The sequence below is a fragment of the Pholis gunnellus genome (genome assembly GCF_910591455.1).
Source record: "Pholis gunnellus genome assembly, chromosome: 7".
Lineage (NCBI taxonomy): Eukaryota > Metazoa > Chordata > Actinopteri > Perciformes > Pholidae > Pholis > Pholis gunnellus.
The window spans coordinates 4027436-4045071 of NC_136533.1; the positions used below are offsets into that span (position 1 = coordinate 4027436).

Sequence of the window (17636 nt, forward strand, 5' to 3'; positions counted from 1 at the left end):
TCACTGAGGTCAGCCAGACAGGACAGAGCGGCGGCTTGCAGCGTGGCGTTGTCCGGGAAGGCCCGGCAGGCTCTCACCGCGACCCTCTGGACGCCGTTCAGTACCAGGATGTTGTAGTAACTCTCTGCAAGAAGACACAAAACAACAAGCGCACGCTGGATTACACCCGACGCCTCTGTTGACCCCCCTTCAGTCTCAATCTGTCAACTGGCAAACACACCACGTTATCGGGAGGAATCACTCCAAACGCGTAGTGAAAGCGGAGAATCATCGACTTCACAAACAGTGTTATCTGTTATCGGACTGTCAACAAGCGAGGAGAAACTCCAAAGTCATTCATTGACAGGCTGATGACTACAATACAGTTTAACATTGGAGAAATGCGACGCATAAACATATTTCATCCCCTAAAGTACTCAGCTAATTGTGTGTGTAAATGTTTATTTCACACATTTTGAAATAAGAAGCTGTTACACAATATACACAACAGCCACTATAACACACTATCCTGCCCAAACTGTTTGAATCGTAACGGAAAGTATTTATCAAATAACAGAACTGTAGGAAGGTAGAAGGAACACACATTTAAATCTACTGAACTCTGATGCATGTGGGGACAAAAAGAAGAGAAACTCTCAATTTATCCAGAAATGAAGTCCAATATAAAACACTGCTGTTGGAGGAGGGAGAGGGTCATCAAAATGAGAGTTAAACATGAACATGAATAGGTTTTCTAAAGACTCGATGCTTGGATCTGACCTGACGTAAACCTCCTGAAGAGGCAGCAGGCCGTCTGCTGCAGCTCCTCCGCCTCGGGGAAGGCGTCCGTGGCGGCGATGATGGCGCTGTAGCAGCGAGCGCCTCCCGACATCAACATCTCCACGTTACTGCCTGGAGGAGGAGAGAGGATCAACTCAAACGGCTACACGGTCTCTCAGTTTGTCTGGCAACCTAGATTACAACCCTCATGTTATAACATGTGAATAAAAATGGATGCACGTGTCACAACGTGTAAAATAAGAATCAGGCTACAGTTGAATAAAAAGAAAACAAATCTCTTTCCCCAACGTTATGTTGTCAAAGTACAAGCGAGGGAGTCGTTCGTGCTTTTGTTGGTGTTTGTTGTTATTTTGGGGAACATCAACTTGCAACAATTATACTTTTAGAAAAGGTTTGGTGTTGTTAATCTCCTCTTTTATCCTTTGCTGTTTTTTACTGCAGCCTTTATTCTATTTTATATATATATTATTTTGTATTAATTATTGTTTACTTTGATTTTTTATATAACTATTGTTATTTCTCTTTTATCTTATTTTTCTTTATTGTATTTTTTTATCTCTTTATAATAATTATTATAGTTTTTTTTTTTTACTGCAGCCTTTAATTTATTCTTCCTTATTTATTTTTTGCTCTTGCAATCCCTCTTTTGTTTTATTTAAATGTTTTCATCCCTTTATTATAATATAATGTTTATATTTAACTATGTCTCTTGTATTACATTTATTCACCGAAGTCCATTTATCTGTCCCGACTGTTGATCCATGTACGGCCTGAAAATATCAATAAACATAACTGTGACAAAAACAGAAAGAAAAGTATCGTGAACATCATGAGTACTGCAGGCACTGGTTGATTGAATTGACGTCAGCTAATGTTACGACCAACACAAGAAAGACAGCGAACGAAGGCAAGATAAGCAGAAGGTCAGAAAAACGACCCTCAACAACGACAGAGTTGCATCTCCACACAGCCCGGAATCCCCCACGGCCGTGATAAACAGTCTGTGAACAACAGATTAAAGTGGAGAAAATGGTTCATGACTAAAACTGTTATATTTTCTTTTCATGCAGAAATCCTCCAGTTAATTACAATTTCAGTGCAGAGTAACGCCTAAATTAATACGTCATCGACTATATCTGGCCTGTGTGCCGGGGATGTTTATGAAATCTACAGTATAATACAAACCATTTAAGTAATTATCCATTGCAATCAAACATACTGATCAGTGATCAAGCTTATTTTTGCATTTGGAAAACGGATCTGCCCCCTTCGATAACCGATCGAGCCTTTTAGTTTGTATCAGAGGTGTTTCTGATGCTGGTATCAGAACAACTCATAGATATTTTAGGTTATCACCGATATATTTGTGTCAGACAATATGTTATCTGACAGGTAAGATATTGCAGAACAAGTATTGACATCAGACTGTATGTTTGAGATAATTAAGAGGCAGCGTGAACAGAATCGTCCTCCAGAGAGAACCGACAACGACTTTATTTAAGGAACGTCAAATATTCTTCTCAGTATTTTGGTCTTTGACAACCAAATGGAAGAATCCGCTCGATAATGTTACGTGTTTAAGTTAAAATGCTGCAACTAAAACAAAAACTAAATGTGCAGTATCTGTCTGAACCTTTTAACTTGTGCCTCCTTAAGTGAAAACGAGTTTGCAGTGTGGGACAGAGACATATTTTCTTCTTTTAAAAGATGCATTTGAATGCAGATAGATAGTTTGTTGTGTTCTTCACTATGAGGGAAGTTACGTGAAGATTTGACTCTTTTAAACAGACACCACTCTCTGATGAAGCCCAACACTGGCGTCTAATTAACATCAAGGCTTTTAAAGAAGCGTCACAGTGACATCATGGTCTTGTGGTGAGTTTAGAAGTAGACCGTGTGAATTGTGAATGTTTTTTGTGTTCTTCCTTCATGAACGATATGTTCACATCAACCCAACATTTACAGCTCACCTTCCTGAACTGAATATATCCACTGACCCTTTAGCCCTTTTTATATATAAAGCAATAAAGTTAGTGCTTCTTCTCTTCCCTCTCAGACATCATTGATGATGATGATAATCATCATCGTCGTCGTCGTCGGGGTGCCCTGAGGTCTTACCGGGACAAGCCAGCGGGAGCATCACCTTCATGGCCTGCAGCAGCAGCTCGGGGTTGTCCGGGAACCTCTGCAGAGCCGCCAGAACCACAACGTGATCCTGGTTCTCCACAAACTCCACCAGGTGGTCGTCACTGACTGGACACACAAGAAAGACATTCAGCTACTGTTCTGTAAGCATGTACAGCTATGTTAAAGGAGTAGAGAGAAGGATTTAGTGGCATCTAGTTGTAGATTCCATCCAACTGAACACCCCCTCTGCTGACTGGCTGCAAATGTTAGCATTAATAAGGGTGCGAGCGGTAGCTCTCTCAAAGCCGTTGGCGGTTGAGCGTCGTGTTATTTACGGTAGTTCGTTGTTTTTTTTCCCCCCTAATCAACATTCTGTGAAGACCCGCCCCACTCTGCTTCTGATTGGCTCGTACTCGTTGCCTTCTTTAGGGTTAGGGCAGGAAATAACAGAATCAGTTCAACATAGGAGTTAAGGATGGTTTCATTTTAAATACATACTATAAGTATCAGTGAAATACAGAAATAACAAAAGCCGTTTATTTCACAAAATAATTTGGTATACCTTTCAGAAGTTAAGTGTTTTTTGATTTGGTCATTTTTCCTTCATATTTGTGCTTTGTTTTAATTGTGTTTATTGTTATTTTCTAATTCGTTGTGCTGTCGTCTCGCTCGAGGACACTTTGACATAGAGACAGGAGGAGCCGGGGGATCGAATCGCCAACCGTGTGGTTAAAGGACGACCCGCTGTATAAAAACCAAGGCTCCACACACACACACACACACACACACACACACACACTAGTGCATGTGTGCGCTCACCTCTCTCCAACAGGACCTGCAGGGCTGCACAGCCCTGGAGCTGCACCTCTTCACTGGCAGGAAACGTCTTCATCGCCTGCACCACCAGGCCAAACACATCCTCCTCCTCCTCCAGCACCAGCAGAGGAACCAGGTCTACACAGTCAGGAATTAAAGAAGCATTAAAAATAATAAGTCTGAAGCCTTAATGGGGAACAGAAGCAGCTGAGAATCTTCAGAATCACGATTTAAAATAAGAGATGAAAATGTTGCTCTTAGATGCAAAGATAATCACACGTTGACTGCAGTTCTTTTGACGATTAATTGACTAGTTTATTCATTTACACGTTTCCTCTTCATTCCTCCTAAAGGGCTTTGTGAATCATGTGGTTTCCTTTTATACTGATTTGATGACATCACTCAATATTCCAGCTTAGCCGTAGAGTCTCTACAGCTTTAGCTCATCTCCCGTGTCGCGGTGTACCTGATCTGAGCAGGAGAGCCAGGGCTCGCAGTCCGACCATGGTGACTCTGCAGTCTGTGCCGTACTGACAGAGCACCTTCAGGATCTGCCTGGAAAACACATCGAGACAAGACTAAGAATGAACCAGAGGCCGCGGCCAAGACCAAGACTGCTAAATCACTTTACTGACTGCATGTGAGGGGCCGAACTTCAGCAAGCTTTAAAGAAAGAGTGTTAATATTCTGCACATTTTAAACTAAATGCTGGTTTACGGGTCTGCAGATCATCTTTTTGTCCGAGCATTAAGAACTGAAGGAAACCACACAGCTTGGTGGAATACAAACAACATGTTATACGGCAAAACGAAGGAAGTGAAAAAGGCCATTTGGAAAGAAATTGTGTGATACTATGAGCACAGAAAAATAAACAGGAACTGAAAAGTAAAAAATGACGTCAGTATAATTTTGACCTGGAACTTGTGAAAGCAAAACTCGATTAAAAAACGGATGTAAAACAAACAGAATGTACATTAGCCTTTCATATCCGGTTAAAGGCTAAAGCATGCTAACTTTTGGTTATCAGTGCTCAACACAAAGTGCGTCTCCGGGCGGATGTCGTTACTTACTGGTGCACTCCCAGGACCTCCCAGTCCTGGGCTGCCTGCAGAGGTCTGGTCAGCTGGTCCAGCGTATGGGGGCATATTTCAATCAGCCGACACAGCAGTGACCAGCCCACCTGCAGCAGAGAAGATCACACCGTCACACGCTGAAGATGGAGGTGATTAAGCACGTCAAACCATCAACATATAAAAGAATAAAGACAAAGATACATGAAGGAAAAAAAAAAAGACATTTCAGCTTGAGGAAGTCCACCTTCACCTGCACATTGTCTGTTTGACATCGTGCAAGATGCTCGAGCAATTTTCCAGCCGATGACCTCAAGAAATGTAACAGAACTAGTTTGACTCCACTGCAGCAGCAGCAACAAGGCCTCGTCCGCATCGCCAGCGTTCTACAAGAGCAACAGCCGGACCATCGTTCATCTACATGAAGCAAACTGCTCAACCACAACACGGTTGAGCCTTTAAGTGAGCTACAGTATCATGCGTCTGCAGCTCTGACGGACAAACAGGGTTCATACGCTTCTCTAGAGATCATTTTAAGTGATGATGAGCTGCTATGACAGACGGAGATCGGGCCATACACTAATATGTTCCTCTCTGTGGAAGTCTATGGCTGTAACTTCTCTATGAAATCATCTCTTACGAGCTTAGAAATGACGACAAATTGCTCACAGAATAATGCAAACACACCTGCAGATGTCGGCAAAGAAACAACAGACTAACCCGTTTAAAAGTTGTTCAACCGTTTGAAACAAGTCGGTGAAGTAATGTCACCCGACGTGCATGTGCTACCATGTGACGTGACGGCGTTTAAAATACTCGGGTCCATAAACACCGACCATTGATTAACCCTTTCAGACGGCAGTGTGCTCTGGTGGACGGACTAGTAGTTCATTCTCAGCTTCAGGAACACAGGAGAATGTGTTTTATTGATCAAAGGCGTCGCTTTACGACTGACCGACTCGCAGTCTGACTTTCACTTTGTGTTACGCTGCCGTCAGACCTCTGATCAGCTGCAGTCACGAGACGCCATAAACACGGTCGATCGGGCGGGTCAGCTGTGGGTGACTTTAAACCTGAGCAGCTGATGTGTACACACACACACACACACACACCAACACATCTGTGCGTCTTGTTTAAGGTGGCACACATTTGTGTTTCTTTAAAAACCGATGCTTGAACATTTACGGTTTGAAGTCTGTTTTCTAGCTTTACAAAGAGGTCCAGATGACCGAATAACAAACAGTCTGTAGGTTTGTGAGATGTGTCTGGTGTCCCGCGGTACCTCCTGGACTGCTCCGCTGCCGATGTAGGACGACAGCACCACCACGAGGGGGGTATGGACATCTTTGTCCTCAAACAGTTCGGCTGCTGCAACAGATATTAAAGAAAAGTGACAAGTTAGCTTTGAGCGCACTCATTCCCGTCTTTAAAACCGTAGAGCAAGGCTCGATAAAAACAACACGGATGACACGACAAGAAGAGTTTAGTCGTCTTTTGTTCATTTGCAAACATTGTATTGTTTCAGTCATAGAAACACACTGATAAGAATACATAGAGATAAAAATGATGGAAAATTAAATTGATCAGTCCGTGTTGGAGAGATAAAGACAGTGATAGAGAAAATATTCAAATAAAACATTAACACAATATGAAACTATTGGCTAAAACTGAAAGATATTTAATTTATTGTCACACCAAACAAAAGAAAACCAGCAAATCTCTACAAACAGGAAACTGAAATTGGAGAATACTTATACAATATTATTATTATAAGAACCAGATGTTGGATTAAATCACAGACACCAACTACAGCAATGCATCCTGCAGCATGTGTCACATCTTTATCTGGAAGCTGTTCTCTACAGTTATGTGATGGAAGTAACACATCTGAGAACACATATGCAGAAAAAGGAAAGAGTACAAGTCTCATAAAATTACTTTAACTCATGATCTGTGTATAAGAATCCCAAACTGACTCTTAGGACCGAACACAGTCACTCTGAAGCAGTGGTGGAAGTACATTTCTGAGGTATTGTATTACTATTGTACCTTCCTCTCCTTCACAATTACTAGTTACCTTACAGATTATGATTGTATCTACAAAACACATGATCAACTTATAAAATATGACACTGTGCTGTAAAAGACACTCTCCAACATCATATAAAGTATAAAGAAGCTCCGCCTCCACCTGCTGTAACCTTACAATGCTGCTCACGTGTTGAAGCATCAGTAATAACACAACTCTCTGAAGTCATTCTAATGGAATACTTTAATTAAGTAAATTATGTTTCTGTTGATACTTCAAAGTAGTAAAAGATGCATACTTCTTCTACCACTGCCTACAGTACACGAATGTGATACAATAACAACATCAGTGATGCTTCAACTTAATGCACCAGGGATAATATAAGATAATAAAATATGAACATTCTGCAGGAGCCTTCTTTCACACTGTGGTATGAATGCATGTGGTGTATATACACACACACATGTATAAGTATCCGAGTACTTGTCCCAACAATGAAAACAACATGACCAAAGGACATCGTGTTTTATGAGCAGCAGCATGACGCACGTGCAGAAACATCGCATGTTGGTTTCCTACCATTGTCGCTGTGCGCCAGGAAAAGCAGATCCTGGATGATCTGAATCAGCGTGCACAGCTGCCGGTGTTCCTGCGGGATTTTGAGCCTCACCAGCAGCTTCTTGAGCCTCTCTTCCTGCTCCTCTGTAGTCACCATGGTCTGTGTGAAATACCGTTTGACCAGCTGACGCGCATTCAGGTTCTCAGCAGTGCCCTCTCCCTCAGAAACAAGCATGGCACGAGGGGGCGAAAAACGGGCGAAGTCCCACTCACATCACGATATCACGTCGCTGAATATTAGTTACATCATAATACATGAGCTACAATTCGGCTCCAAGTAGCTGTCACGATCGGAGAAGCTGTCGGTGTGGCGGAGTTTCGGTTCAGACGTTGACATCACCGTCCTCGGCTCACTTTCCCCGACGTGTTCCTCTTTGTGGGCTTTCTGTGGTAATACAACAAGCTAACAAAAGCAGCGGTTTCCTCTGCTGTGTTCCTCCTTCCTTACAGTCACATCATATGACTCACTGGTCAAGGGGGGAAAACACACAAACTTCCCGTTTGTTGAGGAATAAACTGGAAGTAAACACCGCGCAGCAGCAGCGGGAGGGTGGTGGCGGAGAATCACGTTTCACTCCCGGTAAAGTCTCTACGTTGATTAAATCACCGCATCGAATAACGTTGGCTGTGATTGACAGACACACTTTTTAGGGGATGACCCGAGTCGAGTCTGCTTCCTCCCACCCGGTGTCTGATGTCAGATTTGCGGATTTTTACCGAGCAGTGTGACATATAGATTTGGCGCAGATTCCCGAAAGTACTCCGTTCAAAAAATCCGCATTGTAATGTTTGTTTGCGATTGGGCAACGGTACGTAGCCCGTATGGCTGATATGAAAACTGCGTACGAATTATTGTAATATGTTTCTAAATTCGGCGTGAATCACTTCACATAAAATTGCGATTAATTTAACAAATTCTAAACTTTTGTTTCTGTCGGTTCTGTCGCCACCATCGTCGTTGTTTTGTACTGCGCATCTAGTAGTGTGTTTACGGTATTCCCACTGTCAGTGTGAGGGTCCTTCTTTTTAATTGTTTTTTTTTTTAAAGTGATATTACCACGTGCCTAAGTCAGCTTTAAACTGTTGTCTAAAAAATAAAATTTAAATAAAACAGTAAAAGATAGGGAATGAAAATTGTTTTTTAATTATATTAATATAATTAATATTAATAAAATATTAATATTTTTTGATTATATTTAAATAAAAACAATTAATTATATTTTTATTTTCTATATTTTAAATGTTATGTATTTTATTGCGTCACTTCACATTTATTTGCATTATTTCTGTAATGAAGGTCTGTAAATTGGCTTCACTGAAAAAATTCTATTTGGGGATAAAAGTCAAACATAAAATAGTAACTTATAATAAAATAGCAAAAATACAAACAGCTGACCTGATCTCATACAAAAATAAGAGGTGAATTATGCCTTTAACTTGCTAAATAAAACCCAAATTCGACAGTCATTGTTCAGGCTTTAAAGGCGAAACAGCTGTTATGAAAATAAGTTGTGACAGTTCATACTAGCTTTAAATATCTATTCCCAGCAATGCAAATTCCTGCTGTTTGACAGTACTGAAGGTCGTCACCGATGCCTGCTATGTGAGGTGCAACAGGTGAGCTATCTATTCAGTATTTATATATATATTATATTAAATGGGCGTGTTCCTCCCTTCCTGCAACGACATCATGTGATCCGGAGCCAACTTCCCTGTTGTTGAAGTTGATCTTCTGCTGCGGTGCTCCAGAAGAAGCTGTTACCAGGTACACACAGACGCATTGTTGGGTTTATGTTGCACATATAACATCTGTTTTTACATTTTACTTTTTTACATGTGTGATGTTCTCGTTTTATATTTAATCTGCCGACTATTTCATGTGCAAGTGTCGCTCTTGCCTACCTGTCAGCTGTTCCTTGACAAATGAGTCTGATTCTGGCAAATGTTTTGGGCTTTTATTGGATGCCTGACAGCAGTTTGAGCTTGTTTGTTAGTTTGGCGATGCGTTCTTGAGACAATGTCGGTTTATTCCGAAATTAAATAAGAATAAGTTAGGTACTCAAAATATATACTTCCTAAATACCTTTTAATGATTTGGAATTCAGATGATTAACATTATTTGTAAATAATCGCAGTCATTTTTACATTACAAGTCGTGAGACAACATTGTTTTTAGAGGAGTTTGTTCTCTGTGGCTGAGAGGGCAGTCGCGTGAGTGAGTCACGTGATGTAAACATTAAACATGGCCGCCCACGGATCCTAGGGGTAGCACTGTCGCTGGTACAGTTGAAGGCAATTTGAGGCCATTTAACACGACACGAGACTACAATCTTCTGTTCCAATAGAACAGAGACTCTCAGGAGCTTATGGCGAAATGTCGTTAGCAAGGAACGTAACGTTAACTGTTAGCCGTTAAAATGCTAGCATAACATGCTAGCATGCTAGCCCTGTTTCTCCTCTCGAGCTGGACCGGAAGCAAATGTCAGTTGGTGGGACGTCTGGTATTGAACATGATGCAGCATAATTAACAAACTTTTTCCTCAACTCTGCTATGTTTTGAGGATGTTTTTGATTTTATTGAATGAACTCCTGGTCTCTCCCTTACGTCCAGCAGCCACGATGAAGACAGTGTGAGGCACAAGATCTCTATGGGCAGCCGGAAACAGAAAGCAGTGGATGATGGAGAGCAGAGTCCCATTTGTCATGCATCTGCTGCTGGTGGGGATCTCCCAGACCAAGATGCCTCCACGCCGGGGTTCGTCTACGTGTTGGCGTTCTTCTCTGCCCTGGGGGGGTTTCTCTTCGGGTATGACACCGGGGTGGTCTCAGGGGCGATGCTGCTCCTGAAGGAGGAGATGAACCTGAGCTCTCTGTGGCAGGAGCTGCTGGTCTCCAGCACCGTCGGGGCCGCGGCGCTCTCGGCCCTGAGTGGAGGCTCCTTGAACGGGTGGCTGGGGCGCAGGATCTGCATCCTGTTGGCCAGCTTCATCTTCAGCGTCGGGGGCGTCATCTTGAGCATAGCCCCGGACAAGGTGGTTCTTCTCGTGGGCAGAGTCACGGTTGGTTTGGGCATAGGTGAGTTTGTGTAATTTTGATCCATAAAGTCTTATCCAGGTGAAGTGAGGGGATTAGAAACACCTTGTTTCACATTGATACAGTTCCACACATTCAGACCAGTAGCAGTGGAACATTGTAAAAAAATACTCGTTACTTCTTGGTTTGGCTGCAAAAGTCAGACCAGAGAACAATCTTCTGCAAAGTCTGCCACCCGCCCGTCCCCACTACAGCCATGTTTGTGCTTTATTTGTGGCTACTTATGTAGGAACGGTGTCTCTCTTCAGCGGTTTACAGATAAGTCAAATAATCCATGGAGAAGTCCTCCACACTCATAATAATCACACGTTTCGACTGGTATGAGTGTTTGACGCTATAACGCTGCATATTCAACAACAACAAGTACACAAGCAACTTCTCCCCTCACCCCACCTGACCTGCTTTTCCAGTATTTGCTTGTAAAGGAAGCATAGGATCGTGTAACAGAATATAATTAAAACTTATTGTCCCAAGATTTTCTTCAACAAACGAGGAAAGTGTTGCTGCGTTCGTCAAAATGAAACCCTTTTCTTGTGTTTTTTTTCCCATCAGGCATTGCCTCTATGACGGTTCCTGTATACATCGCTGAAGTTTCCCCCCCTCACAAGAGAGGTCAGCTGGTCACCATCAACTCCCTCTTCATCACCGGCGGCCAGTTCATTGCGAGCGTGATCGATGGAGCCTTCAGCTACATGAGACACGACGGCTGGAGGTCTGAGCATCGGTTCTACCGCCACGCTGTCTCCTCTGCTAGTAGCTTTACATGTCAGACCTCTGCTTTAGTTTGGTTTACTCCACCGCTGTCTTTGTGACTGATACAGCTTTAGTTTGGTTTACTCCACCGCTGTCTTTGTGACTGATACAGCTGCTTCTCTCACATATACTGCTGTTTTCAAACAGTGACAAGAAACTGCAGATTTGTTTGAGGTAATCTAGTATTAATCCATCAATCAATCAAACTTTATTCGTATAGCACCTTTCCTAAAGTGCAAAGTGAATCTTAGATGACTGAAAATAAGAAAGCTAGAAATGTAATGGAATAGAATTAAAAGCTTTTATAACAGTAATGGTGGTAAAACAGCGTGAAATAAAGAATGGATTAATGAAGAAACAATAAAATAGAATAAAATGATACAACTTCAATACAATGAAATAAGTGATCAATAAAATAATGATGTAAAATTATACAATTTAAATACAAAAAATAAGTCATTCATGAAATAACAGTAAACGTTTATACAATTATGCAACTTAAATAAAACAAAATAATAAAATAGAATACAATTACACAACCTAAATACTATAAAATAAGTGATTAAAAAAAACAATGAAACAGAATACAAGTTAAAAACGTAGATACAACAAAATAAGTGAATAGAATAGTGTAAAGCATCTATAAAATAAATCTATAAATAGTCTATAAACCATTATTAATCAAAGGCCTGGCTGAATAGCTAGGTTTGAGGTCTGGGTATCAAGACTTCAGTTGCATAGTTTGCCCACCAGAGGGCACTGACTAGTTTAATTTTCAACCATAACATATCTTGGTCACACTTCTTTAAATCCCCCCAAAAAAGTTGCCTGACGAACTGTTCATAGTTATCAAACTTGTACCCAGTACAGTACCCAGGCGGAGCAAACGGAGGATCATACATGGACTGGGCTTCAAAAAGCCAGATTCAATGAATATTTGTGATCTGAACACATCTGTGTGTCTTTGCTGCCTCTATTCATGATTGAGGTTTATACAATGATGAAGCAGCTTGACATTGAGTCTTCAGACCCAGACTTGAGGTTTTGTTTAGCACCACTAACACCTCGTTCTCCCCCATACTGTAGGTACATGCTGGGTTTGTCCGTTGTCCCGGCCGTGCTGCAGTTCGTGGGCTTCCTCTTCCTGCCGGAGAGCCCCCGTTGGCTTCTCTTAAAGGGCCGGAGCCAAGAGGCCCGCCAAGCTCTCAGCCGGATCAGAGGAGGCCGGAGCGTTGACGAGGAGTACGACGCCATCAGAACCAGCATCGAGGAAGAGGAGAGAGAGTCGGGTGGAGGTGAAAGATATCTCTTAAAAAGAAATAAAAGGCACATGGAGTCAATATGCCTTTATAGATTTTTTTTGTCTGTTTGCACTTTAGGAGGCCTTGTTATTTTGCGGATCTTTAGCCACGGTCCAACTCGAAGGGCTCTCATCGTTGGCTGCGGCCTCCAGATGTTTCAGCAGCTGGCTGGGATAAACACCGTCATGTAGGTCGTCTCCTCGTCTTGTATCGGCTCACACATGATGATGATGATGATGATGATCTCCCTTCTGCCTGATCACATCGGCCACCAATGTAACAGCTTCTTTTTAAAAAACTCATATGCAGGTACTACAGTGCAACCATTCTGCAGATGGCGGGGGTGCGGGATGTTAAACAGGCGATCTGGTTGACTGCTGCAACCTCTGCCACCAACTTTGTGTTCACCCTGCTTGGAGTCTGGCTGGTGGAGCGAGTGGGCCGCAGGAAGCTGACCCTGGGCAGTCTCTTAGGTCTGTGTCTACATTTCTACAGTAATCAGTTGATTTATTTAAATTTCAGAATAGTTTATTACCCACCGATTAGTCGAATAACACACAAGTAGTATATCAATCATAACAGAATAGAATCATTGTGAAACGGGACATGCTTGCTTGCAGTAATTTGATATTTTATTGACACAGTAATGTTTCTATTGTCAGAGGGAGGTATAATATCTTTCTCTAGGTTTTAGTTGTAGTCTTGTGCCGAAGTCTCTTGCAGGATTTATTTCTTTATTCATGCTTTATTCTTTCTCAGAGCTTTATTTAATGTGTGTGGGTTTTTTCTGATGCAGGTACCGGTCTGAGTCTGACCGTTTTGGCCGTCGGGTTCTTGCTCTCGGCCCAGTTTTCTCCGCCCACCACCCTCCACCCGGTGGACGCTCAAAACTCAACCTGCCGACTATACGGGTACAAGAACACGTTTTAATCGTTGCCTCTAATTCTGAGACATTAGTTTGTAGTTTTTCTTATTGACAACTGCCATGTGTCGGCAAATATTGCCAGTCCAATATCCTTTTGGTTTGATTGTTGAATATTTATCTCTTGAAGAAAAGAAGGTTCAAACACTTCGTCTAAAGAGTTCCTGTAATGACTTGAACGTCATAGTGATTGTTGCAACAGGCTACAAATTATTGTGTAAAAAAGTATATTTCCATTTCTTCATGAGTCCTGTTTCTGTTTCACAAATATTGAAATATCCCAAAATCCTTTGGAGCCATCGATATGATTAATACGCATATACGGCACTTATATTTCGCTAAATGTGACTCGTGGAGGTGAACTTTGTGTTCATTTCTGTGATGATTCTTCTGTTCTTCCTGCGCCTGTGGACGTTGTTAAAGCTTCACTATCTCATCACTAGTGAAGTCATCGCTGCTGGCAGCTGCTGAGTGGTTTTTGTGTGCTCGTCTGTTGCTCCGTGTTGTCTCAGAGGTTCCTCACATTCGGCTCTGTCCTCCAGGTCCTGTGAGTTCTGCATGTTGGATCCAGATTGTGGATTCTGTTATCGTGAAAACAGCAGCAGAGTGTTCGACTCCTCCTGCGTTCCCGTCAGTCAAGCGTCCACAGATCACGCCGCCTGGGGAAGGTCAGGAGGCCGATTTTTAGTTTTGTTTTTCTGTGTGGATGTGAGACACCCGTGTGGTCATCGTATGTTTAAAATGTGTCTTTAAAATATACCCACAGTAAAAGCACCTGTGATCTGCACTGAGATCGCGTCGCACATGAAATAGTAATTTAAAAATACAATACAGCACACATTATTGCCTGTAGATGAGATTTCTTTTGCTGGATTTTTAAATATATCAAATGATAAGTAAAACCCGTAGAGAGATGCTGGTTTCAGTTTCTTGTTTTCTTTCATCCAGGTGTTCCAACCAGACGGAGGAAACTAAGAGCCCGATGTGGGCCTACAACTACTGTCCGACGTCGTACTCCTGGCTCGTCCTGACGGGCCTCATCCTCTACCTCGCCTTCTTCGCTCCGGGTTCGCTCCACTTCTCTCATCTCGTATCCAGCTGTCTCCCTTTTGAATCTTTCTACGACATATGAAACATCTCTGATTGTTCTGAGCTAAATTAAATTCATGCACCACGTTTATTACTCGAGACAACCACAGAAATATCTCACACCTTTCACTGAGCGTGACACAAGCCCTTTTGGCTGATGCAGGAAACAGTTGCCAGATAGAGGCAACGCTTTTTAATACCGCACCCTAAAGATGGCAAAAGGCAACCTTTTTGAGAAATTGGCAACCAATGATTGGCCTTTGGTTGCCAACAGCATGTGCAAATGTATTCAAGTGAAAAAGAACCAGATGAACTTGAATGAAAAATGTAAACAGAAATGTATTAAAAATTTGGCTAAGCGGAGTATCCAGACATCTTTGAGCTGGCCAGAAAAGTATACCGCAAATCATAAACATGTCACATTTCCATTATTAAGCTGACATATAACTCCATAGTCTCTTTATTACTCAGAACATAAAGTGACGAAAAATTGGCAACCATATTTTTAGTTTCCAGCAACCACAAGCTAAAGTAGTAAACCCTCCATGCGGTGCATCCGGTCCTGGTGTTGAGAACGTCTCTGTGTGTTAGGTATGGGCACCATGCCGTGGACGGTGAACTCTGAGATCTACCCGCTGTGGGCCCGCAGCACCGGCAACGCCTGTTCAGCCGGGGTCAACTGGATCTTCAACGTCCTGGTGTCCCTGACCTTCCTCCACGTCGCTCAGTATCTGACGTATTACGGTAAGAGGATGTTAAATACACTGTCATATCGTCATGATATTGATCGTGATTGTATGAATATAAAGGGAGATCATTGTTTGCCATTTGGCTTTAAATCTCATTATAATTGACAGGGTTCTTCTTGGACTGCAATGAGATATTTTCTTTCTTTACAGGATTTGTATGAAGGCAATAAAGTAGTCCATGAATATGAGTTTAAAGTTGAGCACAATTCCTCCGGGGCATTGTGAGGGGTTGGTTTTTGGCGTTTTGCCGGTAAAACTCGTTGTGCAAACATAATCAAAGCTTCAATCTCTCCTCCAGGGGCGTTCTTCATGTACTCGGGCCTGGTGGCGTTGGGGCTCCTCTTCGTCCAGGGCTGCCTCCCGGAGACCCAGGGCCTGCAGCTGGAGGACGTGGAGAACCTGTTCACCGGTCCGCTCTGCTCCTGTGGAGCCTCCTCATCCACTCACAACCACATCCAATACACCCGGGTAAACGGCAGCAACTACCTCCCCTCTGATGACGCCGCCGCCGCCTCAGATGTAGAGTAGAGATTTCTTTTCTCTCTTTCCTCTCGGTGCTTCGGCTTCTGGATGCGGGGAGGAGAAAGTAACCGTGGTGTCTTTAGGGGGCTGCCTGAACTCTCTGGTGATTGGCTATGACTCTCTCCTCGCTCATCATCTTTGTCTCACCTAGGAGTTGGTTACAGATAATGGCACTCTTATGGAAAAGACCTTGATCAACACACTAATCATCTGTATTTTAAGGACTTTAAAGATGAACTTTGGGAAATGGCTTTTGTTTTCCCAGCTGGTAGAATTTTAGATCGTTTAGATTTCCAGTAAAGGGCTCTTTGCATGACTTCAAGTCCGAGCAGCCGTCTTTTGTGAGCGATTTCGGACTTCAAAATGTGTTAACCAGCGAGAATGTGTTTGTATTGTAGCCTCAATGATCTGTGGTTTTGAATTTGTGAAGGTATCATATCTGTACGTTGAGTACAACTCTTCCTAAATACATTCCTCCCGCTACCCTGGGTTTAATCTTTTAATGTGTGCTGGTGTAAACTCAACAGTTGATCGTGGGTTAATGCTATTGTTTGCACAGTGGAAAGGATTGCACTTTAAAAAACAAAAAATGTGGCTTTATTTTTAAGATTTTTTATGTCAGCTTGCCAAAACGCGTTGCTCAAATATTAACATTTTTTCTAGCAAGGTTCAGACATCAGCCTTGCACACTACGGAGCGGTGGGGTCAGACAGCACCATAGCCTATATAACTGTAAGTACTGCGTCCAGCTGTTACTAATACCTTTCCCTTAATATGCCTTTTTTAATGTTCAATCTCTTTGTTTTCACAGCTCAGATAATGAACCACGTGATACAGAACAGCTTTGTTCACAGCATCCTGTTTGCACAGAGACACTTTGATATATGCCAATTTGCATTTAGACAAAAGACAATGGATGAGAGTCCTTATTAAAAGTTTTTAGGTACAGTCTTGATTTTGTTAAAGTGCATCTGATGTGTTTTTAAAAATGTTGCATTTAAGAACTAGTAATGTTTCTAGTAATCTACAGACATCTGGAGATGTTTAAACTGATTCTGAGTGAAACATTTGGAAAAAGCACAAAAACCTTCATAATTATGGGAACAGAAGATGTCCAATATTTCTAATCATTTTGTGGTTGCTGATCCATAATCCTTTGTCATATTTGCTATGATAGCAATGAGATCAACTGACTACTATTCATGTGAATCTTATTAATCACCAGCATGTGGGAAAAATTAAAAAGGGGAAAAGTATTTTGTACAACAGGTGGAGAGCAGGGATGTTTGTGTTGAGAAAGAAAACTAATAAATCTGTTTAACTTGATGACAAATAATGAGGTGTGCTGATTAAAATGTTGTATATAAGAAATCTTCATGCTGTATGTACAGTTACATTCCTCGTCTCTGTGATTGTGTTCATCAATGTGATCTTTGGGAAATAAATACACATACACACATTGTGCTTGACGGTATTAATTATGCAAAACGTCACTGTTTGACGCATTGTTAACATTAAGGTGTGAGTAGATGTGCTGTATATGAGTGTGTGTACTGACTTAAAGGGACATTTCAGAGTACTCTAAAATCAAGTTTTAACCGTTTTAATGGTAAATTCCCCGTCAAATTAAAAAAAAAGAAATGAGTCTGATTAATCTCGATTAATCGCATTGTTATGGCAAAGTTCAATAATGAATTCAAAAGTAGTGTATTACGCACTTTTATTTTGAAGTACTGCTATATGAACAAAAGTGCAATAACATTTGGT

The 17636-nt window shown here is 41.9% G+C and overlaps 2 protein-coding genes across 4 annotated transcripts in view; one reads left to right on the forward strand and one right to left on the reverse strand.

Annotated features, from left to right (window-relative positions):
- lrrk2 (leucine-rich repeat kinase 2) overlaps nt 1–7858 on the reverse strand; it is a 29219-nt gene extending 21361 nt beyond the window's left edge. The window contains exons 1-8 of the mRNA XM_079162547.1: nt 7402–7858; nt 6076–6161; nt 4794–4903; nt 4190–4278; nt 3727–3861; nt 2899–3033; nt 760–891; nt 5–124 (exon numbers count right to left, since the gene is read on the reverse strand). Of these exons, the coding sequence (XP_079018673.1) occupies nt 5–124; nt 760–891; nt 2899–3033; nt 3727–3861; nt 4190–4278; nt 4794–4903; nt 6076–6161; nt 7402–7615 (1021 nt within the window). The 5' untranslated portion in view covers nt 7616–7858. The remainder of the gene's footprint in view (nt 1–4; nt 125–759; nt 892–2898; nt 3034–3726; nt 3862–4189; nt 4279–4793; nt 4904–6075; nt 6162–7401) is intronic.
- Nucleotides 7859–9146: 1288 nt separating this feature from the next.
- On the forward strand, nt 9147–17337 carry slc2a13b (solute carrier family 2 member 13b). 3 transcript variants are annotated; one of them, XM_079162472.1, is made up of 13 exons: nt 9147–9205; nt 10052–10515; nt 11086–11245; nt 12373–12581; nt 12666–12774; nt 12897–13060; nt 13384–13498; nt 14052–14177; nt 14458–14576; nt 15190–15342; nt 15646–15815; nt 16533–16601; nt 16681–17337. In XM_079162472.1, exons 2-13 carry the CDS (start codon nt 10089–10091, stop codon nt 16687–16689), a joined length of 1830 nt encoding a protein of 609 aa, XP_079018598.1. In that variant the 5' UTR covers nt 9147–9205; nt 10052–10088; the 3' UTR covers nt 16690–17337. The 3 variants fall into 3 exon arrangements, with proteins under 3 accessions (XP_079018598.1, XP_079018596.1, XP_079018597.1); XM_079162470.1 differs by having other exon boundaries at nt 16533–17337; XM_079162471.1 differs by having other exon boundaries at nt 9170–9205; nt 10055–10515; nt 16533–17337.
- Nucleotides 17338–17636: the final 299 nt, after the last annotated feature.

What these genes read in the sequence shown, in the direction of transcription:
- slc2a13b (XM_079162470.1), top strand. Translation starts at nt 10,089, where the DNA reads ATGGGCAGCCGGAAACAGAAAGCAGTGGATGATGGAGAGCAGAGTCCC. An exon ending in CACGGTTGGTTTGGGCATAG is followed by an intron (nt 10,516 to 11,085) that starts GTGAGTTTGTGT and finishes TTTTCCCATCAG; the next exon opens with GCATTGCCTCTATGACGGTT. An exon ending in CCTCGCCTTCTTCGCTCCGG is followed by an intron (nt 14,577 to 15,189) that starts GTTCGCTCCACT and finishes TCTGTGTGTTAG; the next exon opens with GTATGGGCACCATGCCGTGG.